Source organism: Kryptolebias marmoratus, linkage group LG5, assembly GCF_001649575.2.
Source record: "Kryptolebias marmoratus isolate JLee-2015 linkage group LG5, ASM164957v2, whole genome shotgun sequence".
NCBI lineage: Eukaryota > Metazoa > Chordata > Actinopteri > Cyprinodontiformes > Rivulidae > Kryptolebias > Kryptolebias marmoratus.
This window is the reverse complement of record NC_051434.1, coordinates 1,633,400-1,652,679: the sequence shown is the minus strand read 5'-3', so window position 1 is coordinate 1,652,679 and position 19,280 is coordinate 1,633,400. Positions and strand designations below refer to the sequence as shown.

Here is a 19,280-nt window from a genome sequence, read left to right as displayed (position 1 = left end):
ACAGTCGGAGGGAACGAGGAGGGAGGAGAGGACAGTCTGAGGGAACGAGGAGAGAGGAGAGGACAGTCTGAGGGAACGAGGAGGGAGGAGAGGACAGTCTGAGGGAACGAGGAGAGAGGAGAGGACAATCTGAGGGAACGAAGGGGGGACAGTCTGAGAGGCAATTACATGATTGCCCACCATTCATGGCAACAGCCAATGATTAAACATAATTCCCTCCATTTTTAATTAATACAAATAATTAAAATTTGCTCTTTTTACACACTCTGATGGTTCAGATTTGACAGATTTCCCACAATTCATCAGTCCAAAACAACCCATTCCTCTCAGCTGGCTGAAAGGCCAAACCCACAGATGTGGAGAGTTTTTATTTCCCTGAAGCCCTCCCTCCCTCCCTCCCTCCTCCCTCCTTCCTCCCTCCTCCCCTCCATCACCACCTCCTGATCAGCAGTTTTGCCTCCGACGGCGTCCCATCCTCCTCGCCGCAGCTCTGACATCGTCTGCTTTTCCTGCTGACGCTGTCAGGAGCGAGCTGGAGGACGGGACGAAACAGGAAGTTGTCGCAGGAGAGCAGGAAGGAAATCGATGCCAAGAAAGGAAAGATGGCCACGATGAAGGCAAATTAACAGATCAGCCAAAACAAAGAACTGAGGAAGCAACGTGAACGTGTAACCACTGACAGGCTGATCTGAGACGAGGACGGGGACGGGGACGAGGACAGGATGTAATCTTTCAGGCAGAAAACTAAATGGAAAACTAGGCCATGTGGAAAAATCACAACAATCTTTTATTTGGCGTTCCAGCTCTCCTCTCTCTGTCTGCTTCCTTTATCCCCTCCGATCAGAAGGACAAACCAGTCCTCAGCACTCTGAATCTGGACGTTTGTCCCTCTGACGGGCTCGCTGGAGTCCAGACACACACTTCCTTCCAGCAGGAACACAACAACAGGAAGCTACGACAGATAAAAACATCAGAAAACCGTGAAAAACCAGAGAGGAGGCAACAGAAACAAGACGCCCACTTCCTGTTCCTTCCTCTGAAGGTGTCCTGATTCTTCCCAAATCCCTGAAAATCTGTGTCCCGATCCAGCAGGACCCGATCCACATCTGAAACCTGAATTAAAAGTCCAAATTTAACAGAATAATACAGCTGTTTTCTTACATTATTTAAATCTTCTCCTGCAGACTTTGTGCTTCTTTTTAGCTGTTTATAAATCAGAAGTTCAGCTCATTCAGGAGAGGAGTGCTGGGGCGTTTTCTTTTTTTATTTTTCTAAATATTTAAGTTTATTTTCTAATATTTTCCTCAAAGAAACACAAAACCTCTCCAGTTCCTTCCAAACATTATATTAATCCTGCCGCTCTTCTTCTCTTATTGTGCTGCTTTAGCTTTTAGCTACTGTTTGGCTACTTTCAGCACCTTTTTACATATAAATGCTGGTTGTTAACCCGCTCTGACAGGATTAAAAGTAAAGGTTTGTTAGTTTTTAAAGGTCAGATTTATGACGGGAGCTGCTGACGTTCCTCCTGTTCTGTTTCCTTTCAGGTTTCCGGTGTTTTTTTTGACTCCAGACATATTTTCATGTCTGAATTCAAACTTTTAAGCTGATCTTAAAACTCTTAAACCAGCTGCTTCCTTCATTCAAGCGTCGGCCTGCCTGAAACCATCCGACTCTGAAGAAGCTTTCAGTGTTTTTCAATGTGTTACGCCATCAGTATGACTGTAGATATCCTGCCATTGTCTCACACACACACACACACACACACACACACACACACACACACACACACACACACACACACACACACACACACACACACACCAGCCTGGTGAATGATTCAAACTGGATCAGGTGTCCACCTCCGGTTTCAGAGGATTACAGCGTCCCTGCTGCTCTGCCTGACGACAGCTACAGCTGACTGACAGCTGACAGGAAATAAAAACAGCAAACGACAAAGGTCAGAGGTCAAGGCAACTCAACATCAGAAACCAAACCACCCGTTCATCCAATTAAAAAGAACTCACTCGGCTCAAACTAGCCCAGTTAGGATTAATCTGTTTCTGTTTCAAACCGCCACCTACGACAGGTAAGATATTAACTGGTCGTAACCTTTAAATACCCGGGCTTTAAGCTCAATAAAAGCCAGTAAAAACAGTCTTTACTGATGTGATGAAGAGTGATGAAGCAGACGAGCTGAAGGAAAATAAATGAGCTTCACTCCTTCAAACACAACTCTGAACCGCATTATATTTAATTAATTTAACACTTAAAAGTGCAGAAACAACTAATAAATGCCAACAGCTTCGTGCTCAGACAGGTTCATGGTTCTTACTTTTAAAGGTTTTTATTAGAAACTTTCTTTCTCTTTCGTTTCCCTTTTTCAGCTTTCGTGGCCTGATGGGAACTTTGTTATAAAAAGCCTTCCTGTCTTCTTTTCCTTTTAACCATCTTCAAGGGGAACTTTTCATCTTTTTTTACCACCTCTGACAGGATTTAAAACAGTTCAGATATTATATTATGATCCCATGTCCTCATCCCGTGACGGGATGTTTTTTCCAGCAGGTCGGGAAGAAAGAAAGAAGAGAAAATGATCTTTAACGGAGACCACGACACGGCAGAGCTCCCGTTGTTTCCTGACAGCGTCTGAAAACACAACATTCGGAGGAAATCCTCGTTTAAACAGAGCGATTGGAATCATTTCTCCAACTGGATCCGTCAAAGTCTTCATTCCTTCATCTCAGCAGGAACGCATGAAGAAATAAATTAAGCTAACAATCAGCTCCCTAACAACAGAAAAAATAAGCTTTTCTACAGTTCTTACATTGAATTAATGCAGATTTTACTCAGGACATCATATTTGCTGTTATTTCATTAAAAAACAACTTTAAAATAACTGATGCTTGTAGATTCCAGTCAAAATTAGGTCAGATTTTATTAACTTTGTGTGTCTGAAGTGCTGCACAACCAAAACAATCTGCAGGAAATACAAACTTCAGTTCACTTCAAACTGCATCAAATGTTTAAATAAATTAACGATGTTTGAACCTTGAAAAAGCCAAGATAAGCAGCTGAAGCGAGAAAGTTGTAGTTGATGAAAACCACCCGTCTTATTAAAGCTGGATGAAGGACGCAGACGTCCCCGTCAGGCAGGGTTAACGATGCGTGAACCTCGCAGGTCGTCACCTCCAGAACCGGTTTGTTATTTCCAGGCAGTCATTATGTCACTGTAAACAGCCGCTCTGCCAGCAGCCTGGAGTTTAAACGTCACACAAACTGTTTTAACAGGAAAACACTCACAGGAGCACAGGACGCGTTAAAACCAAAACAAAGCTGAAGTAATTCTGAAGGAGAGGACAGAGATCATCACTGACTTTATACTTTTATTTTAGTCAACATTGAAGCTCGGCCAGTCCGGCAGGAAGTCCTGCTTCATCCTCTGAAAACTGAGGCGACTTTAGAACCAGATTTCCTGACGAGGATCTAATTTAAATTCACCGACCAAACCAGCCGAGAAGTCTGCTAACATCTGTCTTTTATTCACAGTCCTGAAGTTTTACAGTAATTGCAGGTATTAATCAACTTCCTGTGGCCGCAAGACTGAGCACAGCTCGTTTTGTCTTTGTCAGATTAACGCAGAACACAAAACTCGCTGACAAAACCAAACCGAACTCATCGGTTTCACTCGCCGGACAGCAGCTCTTCTCCAATATGGCGGTCTTTAAAGAAACAGCAAACTTGACCAAAGATTGACAGACGCTGTGCTCATCAGAAGGTTCAGGTCGCCACCCAACGAGACGAAGAAAACAAGTCTTTTAAAGAAACTTTAAATATGACAGCCGGGTTTTACGCATCAGTGTTTCAAAATGATGCGTAACTCACCTCCGGAGCCTTCGTTACTTATCAATATGTTTGGAGATAAAGATTGATCGACAGACGCTTTAATGGACGGATCGTGAACTCCTCCTGGATGTCCAGAGCGAAGAAGATTTAATGATATTTAATGATTATTATTTAATGATATGTTTCCTGTGGGGCGGCTTTAACGACCGCCTGAGTTTATTTTAGCACCCAGAGAGAGATAAACATAAAAACTGAGCTCCAGCTGTGGGATTAAACTGATTTTAAGACACTTTAGGAGGCGTTTGTTAGCTTGGAGTTTAACTTAAAGCTGTAATATATCAAATACAAAATACAAATTGAGTTCAGGAACTGCGGATCGAGACCACTTTAAGACATCAACAAAGCAACAAACAGGCGGCTCCAGACTTCAGTTCTGTAAATATGTGATAAACTGACAAAAATGTCACATTTTTACTTATTTCACCAAAACTTCCAACACTAAAGCCTCCAGGGTTAAAGGGTTAAAGGTGCGTGCTGTAAAATATGACAACAAACGCTGCAGTTTACTCCAGACGGTCTGATATGCAGGTCTGCACTCAATGTAAACAAACCGAACAAAATGGAGGCCTGACCTACAATAGTCTGTCTCACAAATATGGCGGGAGGTTTAATCTATCGACCCATTTCTCTGTAGGTAAACAGATACAGGTGGTAGCTGGCAGCTGGTTACTAATTTTGCTTAAAAATTAATTATTTAAAGAACACAATAACCCTAACCCAATATGTGCAGATTCTGTTTCTTACTTTATGACTTTGCAGTCAGCACTTTTAAGGGTCCCAAAGTTGTGGCTGGGACCCCAGTGTGGGCCATGAAACGCCAGGTTTGGGGTCCTGACATGTTTAATGTTGCTTTAAACACACAGGGGTTAATGAGGCTCTCCAGAGTCGGGGTCAGAGGTCGCTTCCGTTTTTACTTTGTAGGTCGAAAGCTGCATACTTTGGGAGATGTTAAAATTAAAGACGATATAAAACTTCCTGCGTTCCACTTTAACAACCTGACCGCAGCCAAACAGAACCCAGAGGAGTAAAGTTTCATTTGGGTGATCAATAATTCAACGCCGCCTCCTCTTCATCAGAGCCAGCCTCACAGATGTGACCCAGTGGCTGTCAGAACCCCATCCTCCCCCCTTTTACTCCCCTCCAACCTGCAGGGGCTGCAGGGGGAAACTCTCCCCCCCTTCAGGGGGATTACACAGCCTCTGAGGGTCCCATGTCCCTGAAAACAAATGCACAGAAACAACAGCAGCAGGGTTTGGTGTTTACAGGACAAACCTGGTGTCTAAAAGCAAAGTTTCCCACAGCTGATGGCAACCAGAGCTGGGTTGCCAGGTTTGTTTATCCCAAAGCATCAACAATGACACAATCCAGATTATAATCCAGGCTCCTGACATTCCTCCACGCTCAGACCATCAGGCCTGCTGATTATTCCCGCTTCAGCTCCATTTTTCCAGGATTTCACCCACCTTTATATCTTTCCAGGACGTCCTCATAAGCCCGGGCGAACTCCTTCTCCTGGGAGAGGGTCGACGGCAGCAGCCCCGGCACGAACCCGGCCATGCTGCTGCTGGTTCTGGTTCTGTGTGAAAGTTGCTCGGCCCCGCAGACGTACCGCAGTGCCCCGGTCCGGTCCGGTCCGGTCCGGTGCGGTCCGCCCCGGCTCCTTCCCGCTCCGGAGTCCCAATCAGGCAGCAGCCGGTGCGGATCTACAGCTGCGGCATTACCGCAGCCTGGAAGCTCCAGGGTCGGATAAATAATCCTCGGGGATGTTTGGGTGAACAAAAAAAAGAGCAACTAAAGCCTTAAATTTAATAAATATACGCGGTAAATAAACGTTATCTATCCATATTAGCCGTTAGTGAGCGTCCCTCCGGTAAAATCGGCTCCCAGCCGGTGACTTGCTGCTTTTCCTGCCTCCCGGGGAGTGCGAGGTCGGGGGTAATATCCTCCACACGGACGGCCGTCGAAACACGGGTCCGCTCGGGTTCGTTTCCGTCCACGAATCGGCGGAGCTCCACGTCAGATCACGCCGGTTAATGGTTTCCCAGAGGCGGCGAGCTGCCCGAGCTCCCTCCCCTCCCAGAGCGTGGCTTGCCAGCCGTAATAATGGCCGCTTCTGTCCGGGGCTTTTACGGTCTGTCTGTCCCTCCCTCCCTCCTCCGCCGCTCAGGTTTCTCGGTTCCTCCTGCTGGGGCTGCCTGCCATCCCTACCGGCCGCTCCAGGAAGCTCGGCCACAGGAATTTCCAGAGCCGGCGGGGGAAGAGCGGCGGTTAGCTTCCGCTGCTGCCGCCGGGAAAATGGCGCCGCAGCGCCCCCTGGTGGCCGAGGCGGCTCGGTACAGGGATAACCGCTCACTACGTGCTGTAGTTCTGCCTCTTTTTACACTTTTTTGTCACCATATGACTTTATTTATATATTTCAAATAGATTTATAAATGTGGGTTAAATTAGTAAAAATTCCGTTTTAAATTTAAACGTATTTTAGACTTTTATTTTGACATTTCCTGTACAACACGGAAGTGCTTACTTTGAAAGGAACGTCAAATATACGCTCTTGTTAACGTAAATAACGGACAAAGAGATCGAATAAATAAATATTTAAGGGGATAAAAATGCAGTTTTGCAGCAGTTTAGAGTTTAAATAAAATATAATAAGCTTAAAGCTTTGATTTTAAGTTCAATAAATGTAACTAAACTGTGCTGCTACAAGCTAATTAAGCTAACAAACACTGTTGCTTTGTGAGTCAACAGTTACAAAGTTTGTTACTTATAATAAACAATGTAGTACGAAGTGAGAAATTAAATTAAATTAAATTATTCGTTCTCTCTCTTTTCTGTGGCATTTAGCGGCAGATTTACTCGTTCTGCCTTATTTGTTTACCTGCACAGACTGGAGTTTTCACTGGATTCATCTGATTGCTTTGTTTACATTAAGTGCGTACCCGCAGTTCAGATTTGTATATCACTACATCTAGAAAAACTGCTGGAGTAAACTCAAACTGACAGTCTGTTCAGGTGAACCTTGTTTATGTTTGATTTTAAAGTTTGCGATGAGTCGCGTTAAGGCTCAACTGATTACTCGTACTACATTTCACACACACCTAAGTCACATGTTTATCTTTCATTGAGTTTGTTCCCATGAGTGAAACTCAAAAACTGTGGAGCACAGGTCGTATTTAAAGTAACTCACTAATCCGAGTCACACAGCGACTCGGAAAAGCTTTGATTCCGTCTGCAGAGGTTCACGGGTCGGGTGTGGATAATCAGATCAAAGTGTCGGCTGGTTCAGTTTTCAATCTGTGGACTGAAAACCTTCGACTGCGACAGGAAGTCAGACTGAAATCTTTGTTTTCTGGATGTTTCTTCTGATGGACTCAGAGGTTCTGCAGCTGATCAGTAAAACGACTGAATGTCTTTATGGCTCCTGCAGCTGGACTCTGTGTGCTGCACAGACACACACACACACACACTAACTAACACACACACACACACTTACTAATACAGATACACACATTTACTAACACAGATACACACTTACTCAGATACACACATTTACTAACACACACACACATTTACTAACACAGATACACACTTACTCAGATACACACATTTACTAACACACACACACACACATCTACTAACACAGATACACACATTTACTAAAACACACACACACCTACTAACACACACACACTTACTAACACGGATACACACATCTACTAACACACACACACTTACTAACACACACACATCTACTAACACACACACATTTACTAACACACACACTTACTAACACACACACACACTTACTAACACACACACATCTACTTACACAGATACACACATTTACTAACACACACACACACACACTTACTAACACGGATACACACATCTACTAACACACACACACACTTACTAACACACACACATCTACTAACACAGATACACACATTTACTAACACAGATACACACATCTACTAACACAGATACACACTCACACAGATACACACATCTACTAACAGGTACACATCTACTCACACAGACACACACACTTACTAACACAAATTCACACATCTACTAACACAGTTACACACACTTACTAACACAGTTACACACAGTTACTCACACAGACACACACTTTTACTACACAACAAGTGGAGCACAGACATGTTTCCTTCGTCTGAGGCACATTGAACGCATCACGAGGAACCGTGTTGCTTTGCATCATGGGAAATGTAGGACAGGGTTTGAACAGCAGGAAAAGCTGTCGATCGACTAGGTTTTACTTTTTCTAAATGTTTTGGTTTTATTCGTCTTCTTCATTCTCTTCCTGTTCCTCTTCCTCTTCCTCTTCCTGTCCTCCTCTTTTTCCTGAACCTCTGCTCCCTCCTCAGTTTCCTCTTCATCTCTCCTGAAATGCTTTGCACTCCTCCTCCTCCTCCTCTTTTTGCCTGTTTTTACTCTTTAAATCTTCCCTCTGATGATCCTGTTTTCAGCTGAACTTTCTTCCTTCCCTTGATGTTTAATTTTTTATTTTTGACTACTTTCAACTCGTTTTCCTTTTCCAGTCTTCTGTGGTTTCATGTTTTCTGACCTCCTTCATATTTAAAAAGTCATCCTCTCCCTCCTCCCTCCTCTCTTTGTCCGCCTCTCTCCTCTCCTCATTACTTTCTCCTCCGACTCGATCATTCACTCTCTCCTCTTTTCTTCGGCTCCACATTAAAATTCGAACCCCCTCGCTCCCACCGTTTGTCCTCCCCTCCCTCGCCCCTCACCCCTTTTATATTCTGTGTCAGCCTCTCACCCCTGCCGCCATTGTTTCTCCTCGCCTCTTGTAACCATGGAAACAGAGGAGAACGCGTTACTATGGCAACGAGGGTTTCCCTTCAGCTGCCTGAAGAGAAAAAATGTGGGTTAAAAAAAGAAACGTGATCAGGCAGGACGGCGGACGACTCGGTTCCATGCAGGCGCAGACGTTTGAGGTCCTGATGATCAACGCTGCAGCCGAGTCATCAGGTTTTATTTATTTAATCATTTAAAATAATCTTTTTTATATTAAGTATTTGCTTGTACAATGTTCTTTTTCTTGTTTTCCTCTAAAAAATCCACCAAAATGATGTTTTCTCTACCAGATATCTCCATCGATGTGTCGACAAAACCTTCATAAATCTGATAAAAACTGATCCTGGAGCTCTGAGGATGTCCACAACCACGGCGTCAGACAGTTACTTCTTATAAATATTACAAATCAAACATAAAGGTCAGATATGTACAACCCTAACTCTGAAAAGGTTGATTTTATATTTTATCTTTCAGTCAATAAAGTCAAAGTAAAAGAAGAAGAATCAAGCATCTTATTATCAGAATCAGTTTCTGAGTCCAGATTCAGAAACTGGAGCTCGTTCAGACAGAAACCCAGCAGCTGGGAGTCGGTTTCATTAATATTCAGGGTCCGCAGACGAGCAGAGTCCAGCCGGGACTCCTCATCTGTTCACAGAGCTGCTTCTGTTCCTCGAAACCCGTAACTCTCAGTAATTTTCTCCAACAGGAACACCTGCGACTGTAAACTGCAGAAAGGGGCCGAATTTATTCACATTCCAGCCTGGTGCAGCGGGAAACGGGGTCAGTGTAAACAAGCAGGCCGCATCATGTAAAACGTGACATCATCACCTCCGTCCTCCTGCCAGAGCGAGCCGATGAGATGCAGGACGTGACAGAAAGAGGAGACATTTCAGCATCACGGAAAAGACACAACATCAGGGGTTTACAGCCAATAAAAACTAAATTATTCAGTTTCATTTTAAAGTCAGGAGGAGGTTTTAATAAACCAAAGATTTTATATATTTTACATTTTCATCAGGCCTGATGAACTAAACTGACCAACAAGAAGCTTCTGTCTGAATAATAATTAGGGATTTTTAAAAATGTTAAATGTTAGTTTCTTTACCAGCGAGGACTGACCTCTGCACGTTTAAATATTTAATAACAGCATCCGGTTTTCATCCATCAAAAACAAGAACTTCTTCACCAGAACCTTCTCAAAAACTGCCATGAATGAACACAAACCTGAACCATAGCATCAATATTTCCCCTAAATACTAACAGACAGACTCTGGAAAGATGAGAATCAACCAAAAGTTTCCCTTAAACCAGAAATGGACGACCGAGGACGCAGATTTATGAACAACAACCTCAAAGCCTCAAACCTGCAGCTGTCCACATGGACGAGACAAATGTCTTCCACAAGGAGGAGATCTGCCGAGCATGGTGGTGGTAGCACCATCATGAAGGAGCTGGACGGCTGAAACCTGCGGACTCGGATTAAAGCAGGAAACCAACCGATCTAAACGACCTCAACGAACCAAAGAAGGAAAGTCAAATATCAGCAACTCAGTCAGGGACAAAAACCCAAATATCAGTGGGAGTGTGTGGATATATGTCAGAAAGAGTGAAGCTGTTTGTTGTAGAATCATTAAACTCTAGAAAAAGTAAAGTTTAAATAAATCTTTGTTGACATTTATTACCACAGTGAGCAGACAGAGCTGCTCAAAGGCTCCCGGGCAGCTTCCTCACCTGCAACACGAACCACCGCCCTCTCCGCCGGGTCCAGCACCGAGTCCTGGCTCTTCCTCTTCCTCCTCTCGTGCTTGGACAGGTTCCACGGCAAAGTGTCTCCCGGTGGACCGACGTGTCCCGATGTGCACGGAGACAGCGAGCCGCCGGAGCGCTCGCTGCGAAACGACGGCTCGCTGACGCAGGAACGCTCGCTCAGAGTGTCGTCGTCTGACGACTCCATCTCACCGTAAACTGCAGGGAGGAGAGGGAGAGAAGGCAGAGACGCTGTGGGTAGAGATCAGCTGCTTCAACAGTCACAAGAAAAGTAAGTACACCCTTCCCCAGCTGCAGGACATGAAAACGATGAGGTTCTAAAATGCTTCAAATCTGACCTGAAGTTGTTGTTTATTAAACAAAAACTGAAAGTTAAAGTCTGTGAAGGACTGGTTCCAGCCTGGCTGCTTCCTCAGGATCAGGAGCTGCTGATCTAAAATTTACCCAAATTCACCCTGAAGGTCAGACCGTGCAGTGCTCAGAGCAATGAGCTCCCTCTCCGACACTACAGGCCTCAGTCAGCAGGTCAAAAGTCAAAGGTTAAAGCCTCTTCTCTCTAAAAACAACATGGCGGCTCAGACTTCTGGAGCAGAACCGGACCAGAGGACAGATGTTTACCCAGAATGCACTGCAGCTGTCAGCACGGTGGTGGAGGGCTGATGGTTTGGGCTGATTCTGGAGTCAGATGTGAGGCCAGCAGCTAATCTACAACAGAACGGTCCAGAACCAGAACCAGAACCTCAGAGAGCTGAAGCAACGCTGGAAAGAAGAGTGGGCCAGAATCCCACCATCTGACAGATTTAAGATCTGGGACAGATGAGAGGAACTTAAAAAATGTTTTGATCCATAAAACCTTTGAGGAGAAACAAATCGAGCAAAAAACAGAGAAACAAGGCGATCTGGTTTTAAAATGTTTCCATTTCTGAAGGAGTTTCAGTTTCACTTTCTTCTACAGTCTGTCGCTCATCCATCCATCCATCCATCCATCCATCCCCCGGCTTCGATCCGTCTCCCTGACATTAACTGAGGCATGGAGCTGACAGAAGTGGAAAAGCTGCACACATCTAGGAGCTGTGTTTATGTTCAGGTGGACTCTGGAGACCTGATGCTCCGATGTGTCCATCAGTGGATCAATAACTGCAGCCTAAGCTGACTGAGTGGGCTAAATCTTTCCAAAGACCTGAGTCTATTATTCTGACATTTCACTTTAGTTTTACAAAAGAAAGACAGAAAGAAATATCTTTTTTTTTTTAAAAAACTCAATCTGCTGCAGTAAGTTGGGTAACTGATGGGTAACTTACAGATGAGTTTTTGGTCTTAAACACAGTCCTTCAGAATAAAAGCCCCTTCATTGACTGAACAGTGAATCAGTTTGTTGTGTGATTCATTCACTAACAGCTTATTTAAAAAAAAAAAAAAGTCACTTCAGCTTGAGAAACAGAGGAAAGAAACAGCCTAAGCCTTAAAGATACAAACTCCTAATTCCTGCCAGCAGGCCTGACTCTGTTCCTGTCTGGACCGGGCCAGATCTGGGCCAGAACCGGGCCAGGACCGGTCCGTTGGGGGTCACAGACGGGGACGTTCCTGTTCCTGATCTGTAAACCAAACCCAGCAGCTGTGATTTCCATCTGAACTGCTGCTGCTGCTGAACCTCGGGCCAAAAACCCCACTTCCTGAACCCCCCTCCGTCTCCCAGGCAACGCTGCGAGGAAGAGGTTAAAGCCTTCCCAGAATTCCCTGCGGTTCTGCGGCGAGCGTCTGCCTCCCCGCTGCTGGCTGACAGTGAGTCAGTGGCTCTGCAAACGAGTGCTTTTATAAATAGAGCCTGAGACGGAACGGAGGCTTCAAAGCCTCACCGAGTCGTTACGGCAACATGAGGGGGAAAAAGGAGGAGAAAACCACCGGGAGACGCAGAGCGAGCAGCGGTGACATCACTTCCTATGTGGTGGGGCCCTCAGTAAGGCCTTTTCACCTCGTGGTCATAAAACAGGAAAACACAAGATAATCCAAACTGGTCCCAGTTTCACTCACAGAGTTTTCTAAACTTATTTTAAATCATGAGTGTCAAACTCAAGGCCCGTGGGCCAGAAATGGCCCTCGTTGCAACTTTTTCCGGCCTGTGAGACATTTAGGATGTATTAGAATTATCCTGTCAATCCCTGACTTATCAAGTCTCAGAAAATAAAAAGATTTGATCTTTTTTTAGACTAAAGTTGTTTTAAAATCATCAGAAAAGTTTTGGTTTTAGCCCCACTTAACGAGCTGTTAGCTGGATTATTCAAACTGAGATCGCTCTGGTTCCTGTCCACCGCAGGTAAGACACTGACGACTCATAGCTCCACTGAACGCCCTTCAAACATCTGAAGCCGATCTGTTTGAACGGTCCGGCGCTCGGCTGCTCTGTTGTTCTTTTTCCTCGGGTGATGTCACCGAGCAGCAGCCAATCAGCAGCAGGAATGTCGCTCTGGAACAACAGCGGGGCTCTCCCTGTCTTCTGTTTGCCTGGTTTGTTTTTTTTTCTCACCCGTCTGTTTCTATCCGTCTCCGGCTGCAGATCCCGTCCCTGTGAGTCTCAGCGTGGACGGACTGAGTCACAGGAAGAGACACGAGGAGTAAACTGGGTCAGTGATTCGTCTGCACAACTATGAGGTGGCTGACAAGAAACTGGACCAGCAGGAACTTCTAATCTGTCCTCCTGTCTGCCAGATTATTCCCATCAGAAGGTGACTGGAACATCAGGGGGACACTTCCTGTTTCATAACTCATCAGTTCAATAAAACTGATTTGAAAGAAGCTGAAACTGCAGATTTAGCTCAAAAAGATTGTAACTTTGTGAAAAAGTTATGAACAATTAAAATCTTACCTGTTGCAGCTCTTTGAACGATTGGACTGATGAGCTAACGGCTAGTCTGAGTGGGACCAAGATCTTAAAACAAACCTCGTCTCAATCATTTCACTGGGACTCCATTTTCTAAACCTCTCTGCTGCCATCAGAGTCACATTAAGGTTATTTACAGAAAACTTCTCCAACATGAGGTCGTTCAAAGAGCCGTCTGCAACAGGTAAGATATTAATTGTTCAGGCTCTTTAATCCAGAGAACCCAGCTTCAAGTTGGACGTGTCAGAGAAACCATCTGATCTAAAATAAGCAACTTTAAGGTAGAACCTTCTGACTTCCTGTCATGAAGCCCAGAGGCTTGCGGTCGTCTCACCTGAACTTTAAACGTCTTCAAAAGATAAATTCGGTTTGTAAACGGGGACAGAGTTGTCTCCAACAGCTGCACAGGAGCTCTGCTCTGACAGAAAACATAAAACATGAATTATTAAAACAAAAAACCTGGTCCAATCCTGCCTGTCTTCATCTCTGAAGTGTTCTCCAGCAGAACGAGTTAGAATCACTCATTAAAATAATGTGCACGGCCAACAATACAGAATACAGAAAAGCTTCTTGTCTTTATGGGAATAAAAAACCTAAATGTTATAAAATAAAACTTCTACGTGCATCTTTACTTCCAGCTGCTGACCTGCAGGAACCTTAGTGATGATTCTTCCCCTCTGCTAACATCTGAATACAATGCAATAATTAAACTCAGATATTTATTTTAAATAAACTGTTGTTGTTTGTAAAAAAGGTCAGATTATGAGGCAAGCAACAAGGATAAAAACTCCTGATTTACAGGAGAGAAAAGACGAATCAGGATGGAAATAATAAACTCATGAATATTTCATTTATATTTTTGAGCTTCATCTGTTTTTCCTGACTCTAAACACACACACACCCTGACACACACACACACACACATGTAAATAAATTACAGCAGACTTGTTGCAAACAGGATGAGTCTGCAGAAGCTCCTGTTAAATGTTTCCACATGGATGAGTAAGACACCGACTGATTTCTACACACACACACACACACACTTCTGTTATGCAGAAATCCACGTGTTTATGAACAAACAAGCTTGGCAGAAAAACTGTTGTTTACTCCTCAGCAGGACGTGAGAAGGAGATTTAAATAAAGTCAAAGTGAGAGAAAGAAAGTTTAAAAACGATGGAGATAAAAACCGATCACACACTTCACCACAGTTCTGTTTTCTCTGGTCTTCAGATTTGTTTTTGGACAACAACTGATTAACTTTTGATGTCAGCCTGATTCAAGATGGCCGCCGCAGCCAATCGATCAGGCAGCATCTTAGTTTACAGTATTGGGTGTAAGGTGGCGGGTGATATGCATTCCTGCTGTTAGTTTTGGTTTTTTTGATGGTTTATGATCCGATCTCCTGGTGTTGCTAATTTAACTCAGATTTTTAGTCGATATTTAAAGAGTTCAGGATCCTAATCTGACAGAAGGAGTGTTTTAGGAGCTGTTCTCGTGTTCTGATCCAGAATATTTTTATTTAAATTAAAGATCTGTGAGGTTTGTTGTCTAAAGAAGCATCTTGTTGTCATCTAGAGCTCAGAGAACTGATCTGCTGGAAAAATCATCATGAAGCCGATTGAATCTGTTCTCCATCCTCACGTCCAGAACGTCCAGAACGTCCAGAACGTCCAGAACCGAGAGGGAAGCTGGGAGACGGTGCCGGTTCTGTAGGGCTGGATGGGTTCTGGCTCCAGCATGAGGCTGGAGGGAGGAGACCATCTGCTCCAGAGCTGCAGGAAGGGAGTTCAGATCCTGGAGGGTGGCTTCACCTGGGCTGCACCTCCACTGTCAGGCAGGGAGACAGGGAGGGAGACAGGCAGGGAGAGAGACAGGCAGAGAGAGGGAGAGAGAGAGAGAGACAGGGAGAGAGAGAGGGAGAGAGAGAGACAGAGAGAGAGACAGGCAGAGAGACAGAGAGAGAGAGACAGGCAGAGAGACAGGCAGGGAGAGAGGGAGAGAGACAGGGAGAGAGACAGGGAGAGAGACAGGGAGGAAGAGAGAGAGAGACAGGGAGAGACAGAGAGAGAGAGAGACAGGGAGAGAGACAGGCAGAGAGACAGGCAGGGAGACAGAAAGACAGGGAGACAGGGAGAGAGACAGGCAGAGAGACAGGCAGGGAGACAGAAAGACAGGGAGACAGAGAGAGAGACAGGCAGAGAGACAGGCAGGGAGACAGAAAGACAGGGAGACAGAGAGAGAGACAGGCAGAGAGACAGGCAGGGAGACAGAAAGACAGGGAGACAGAGAGAGAGACAGGCAGAGAGACAGGCAGAGAGAGAGGGAGAGAGACAGGCAGAGAGACAGAGAGACAGACAGGGAGAGAGACAGGGAGGGAGACAGACAGAGAGAGAGACAGACAGGCAGGTCTGTGTTGATGTGATGCAGCAGCAGATCTCCGGGTTTGTTCCGGCTGCAGGAATCAGGAATCAGGAATCAGCTCAGGAAGCTGGTATTTGGAATCTGCAGCTCCGTGAATTCCCCTCTCTGCTCCCAGGAGGGAATTCTGTGCCTGAATGGATCTCAGACTCGGATCCAAAGAGCCCCGAGCCTGCAGCAGGAGAGCCTCTTTGTCCGAGAATGGATCCCATCTGTCCGGCTGAGAGGAGCAGATCCGGAGAGCCTCAGACTGAAGGTCTGCTGTGGGCTGGGAACGGGATCGGACTGGACCCACAGACCCACAGACCATGTTGACACAGAGCAGGGACTCACTCATTCATTCATTAACTGGTTTTAAATAAAAGCCCGAAGAAGTGACACCACCTCTGGGGGGTTCGGGTCTGGAAAAGCCCGCAGGATGAGGTCTGATGGGGTCTGAAGGGGTCTGATGAGGTCTGATGAGGTCTGATGAGGTCTGATGGGGTCTGATGGAGGCTTACCTTCAGTCCGAGCTCAGCGCGAGGGAGGCCGGCCGCGCCGCCGCCGCTCGCCCTCCTCCTCTTCCTCCTCCTCCTCCTCTTCCTCCTGCCCCGGACCGACGGACGGACAGGAGGGGGGATGTTTTCAGCTCCTCGGCTCCGGTTTCTGCTCCTGGTCCTCTGGTGAAAACCGAAGCGGGGTTCCTCCGCTGGTGGCTGAGGCTGAAAGCAGAGAGATCCTGGTAATAATGGCTGTCCTCCTCCTCCTCCTCCTCTTCCTCCCCCACCTCCTCCTCCTCTTCACGGGCTGCCCTCAGCCGTCGCGGAAACGGTTCCCCCCTCGGTCCTGGCCGTTCAGCGTCCAACCTGCAGCACATGCGCGCACATGCGCGCACATTCACGCGCACTGGGCTACTTTCCCCTCCATCACATGATGGTGTTAATCTGAGGCTTTCAGGCTGTCCGCACGTGCTCCCTCTGCAGCTGGAGGAGGCTGGGTGGAGCTCCACGAGCAGCTGATGATCTCAGCTGGAGGAGGGAACCTGATCTGTGTTCAGGAGCCGCTCCCAGCCTGAGCTTAGAGCTCCTCAGGGTTTCTCAGAGCTCCTCAGGGCTCCACAGGGTTTCTCAGAGCTCCTCAGGGCTCCTCAGGGTTTCCCAGGGCTCCTCTGGGTTTCTCATGGTTTCTCAGGGCTCCTCAGGGTTTCTCAGAGCTCCTCAGGGTTTCTCAGAGCTCCTCAGGGCTCCTCAAAGCTCCTCAGGGATTCTCCCCTCATTCTCAGGGGACTTCTCAGTTTGAAGGCAGCAACACATCTTCTGAAAGTTTGGACAGGAGCAACAAAAGGCTGTAGAAGAAGATCATATGAAACAAACATCTGCAACTAATTAAATGAACTGGCAGCAGGTCAGTGAGAGGACTGGAGATCTTCTTCTTTGAATATCCCATCATCTACAGTTCATAATGTCATCAAAATGTGGAGAAATCTGAGCTGGAAGGACGAGACTGAAGGTCATTACTGGATGGTCGAGATGTTCAGGTCTGATGAACTGAATCGTCGGAGGGAAAAGTTGCTCCAGTTTCAGTTCGACGTATTTAACTGCAGTTTGGACTTTAAAGAACCTTTCAGTAAATTTCTGAGGTCTTGACCTATTTCTTCCCAGATTCCTGCAGGCTGAACTCCGGAGGGTTTCTGTGGTCGCAGCTCCATCTTGTGGCGGCTCCTGAAGCCATCCCATAATCCCGCCTGAAAGGAAGTTATTGAATATCAATATTTTTTTACATCTGTTAGTAATCAAAGGGGCTGAACGGACCCTGGGGAGCCTTTCAGAGGGTTAATAAAACTCTTAAAGCTCCGCAGGACAGCAGCCTTCAGCAGCACGGAGGAAACGTTTCTCTGCTGTTTTTATCCCGTTTGGATGTTTCCTCGCTGGTTTGATCGGCTTCATCCTGTCAGGAACGATTAACAGCACATTCGTTAAAGAAGGAACATAAATTCATGAGCACCGGTAACGTCTGTTGCACAGTTTTGGAAGTAAAAGTTATTTTTATGTGCAAACAGGCATCAAACATAAAATGTTAAATTAAAAGTGCAAGAAAAAGAACGGCCCTGTTTCTTCAAACAGAAAATTAAATTAAACACAAATCACACTTCTAGTTTCGCCTTCACAGAACAACAATCAAACAACCAGATTAGGAGACATTAAATGTTTAAACATGTTTTAAAGTCCTGGGATTAGTTTATTTTTTATAAAAGAGTAAATCTGAACGAACTTCAGGTCAACAACATCTGAGCTGAGTTGGTTAAAGCTCCGAATAAGAAAAGACAAATCGAACATGAGGTCAGGAAATGATAATATTTATTTGCAAATTTGTACAGTTGAGGAGGAAACGGTGAACTGTGATGGCGAGCAGCCGCTCAGGGCGCAGTGTCGGCCTTGCCCGAGTGGTGCAGCGGCGGCGTGTACTTCCCCTCCTTCATCAGCTTGTCGCGCTGCTCACGGATGGTGCGCATCCTCTGGAGCTGCGGAGACGAACAGACGACCAGATCAAGATGTAGAAACCAACAACACGGAGACACGGAGGGGTTCAGTTCGGTTTGGTCCAAGCTTCAGCAGTCGGACAGATGGCCTCACATCTGACTCCAACTCAGCCCAAACCATCAGCCCTGCACCGCCGTGCATTCTGCAGTGCATTCTGCAGTGCATTCTGGGTAAACATCTGTCCTCTGGTCTGGTTCTGCTCCAGAAGTCTTGTGGTTTGTTTTGTTTTTAAACACCAACATGAGAAACTCTAAAACTGAACAGATCTGAATGTAGTCAGGCTGAGTCTCTGGTCTGTGGGCGGTACGACACAACGCTGTAATCTGATTACTTCAAAACGATACGATTCAACCTTTAATGTTGTGATTCAACATAACAGAAAACAACAAAGCAAAAAGGAAGTTATTTACTGCCTGATAAAAAATGGCTGCTCACAAACCTGCTGCTGACTCAATTATGAAACAGATTAAATGTTTTTGGGCACAAAGATTTCATAAATCGATGCATCTCGATTAAACTTCTACAGATGCAGTCGTATCGTGTCTGAGGAGTTTATCGTTTATTCTTCACAGTAAAAGTCGACAGACGTGGGTTTTTCTACAGTCGATGCTAATCGTTAGAAATTGGAGCAACAAACATCCCCGTTTTTTTATTTTTAGATATTTGTGTCAAAAGTATTTTCCATTTAACAAACTATAATCAATTAACTTAACAAGACTCAAAAAGTAATGTGTGTCAGAAGCAGGGGTGGAAATTAGCACCCGCCACCCGCCAAATGCGGGTAAATATTTGAAGTGGCGGGTGAATTTGATCAACACACACGCCACTGTGGCGGGTTGGCAATTTGAACAGAAAAGGTGTTATTTGTCATCTTGTCATATAGGGGGCAGTAATGTGCTCGAGTTGCTGCTGTTACGTCGAGCCGCGTTCCCCCATCAGATACGGAGCTGTGTGAAGCT

The 19,280-nt window shown here is 45.5% G+C and overlaps 2 protein-coding genes across 2 annotated transcripts in view; both read right to left on the bottom strand.

Annotated features, from left to right (window-relative positions):
• macf1a (microtubule actin crosslinking factor 1a) overlaps positions 1 to 16,542 on the bottom strand; it is a gene marked incomplete in the record, with an annotated part of 165,057 nt that extends 148,515 nt beyond the window's left edge. Inside the window, 2 exon segments of the mRNA XM_037975753.1 lie at positions 10,471 to 10,704; positions 16,303 to 16,542. Of these exon segments, the coding sequence (XP_037831681.1) occupies positions 10,471 to 10,693 (223 nt within the window).
• Positions 16,543 to 18,116: 1,574 nt separating this feature from the next.
• ndufs5 (NADH:ubiquinone oxidoreductase subunit S5) overlaps positions 18,117 to 19,280 on the bottom strand; it is a 3,729-nt gene continuing 2,565 nt past the window's right edge. Inside the window, exon 3 of the mRNA XM_017436334.3 lies at positions 18,117 to 18,302. Within this exon, the coding sequence (XP_017291823.1) occupies positions 18,198 to 18,302 (105 nt within the window). The 3' untranslated portion in view covers positions 18,117 to 18,197. The remainder of the gene's footprint in view (positions 18,303 to 19,280) is intronic.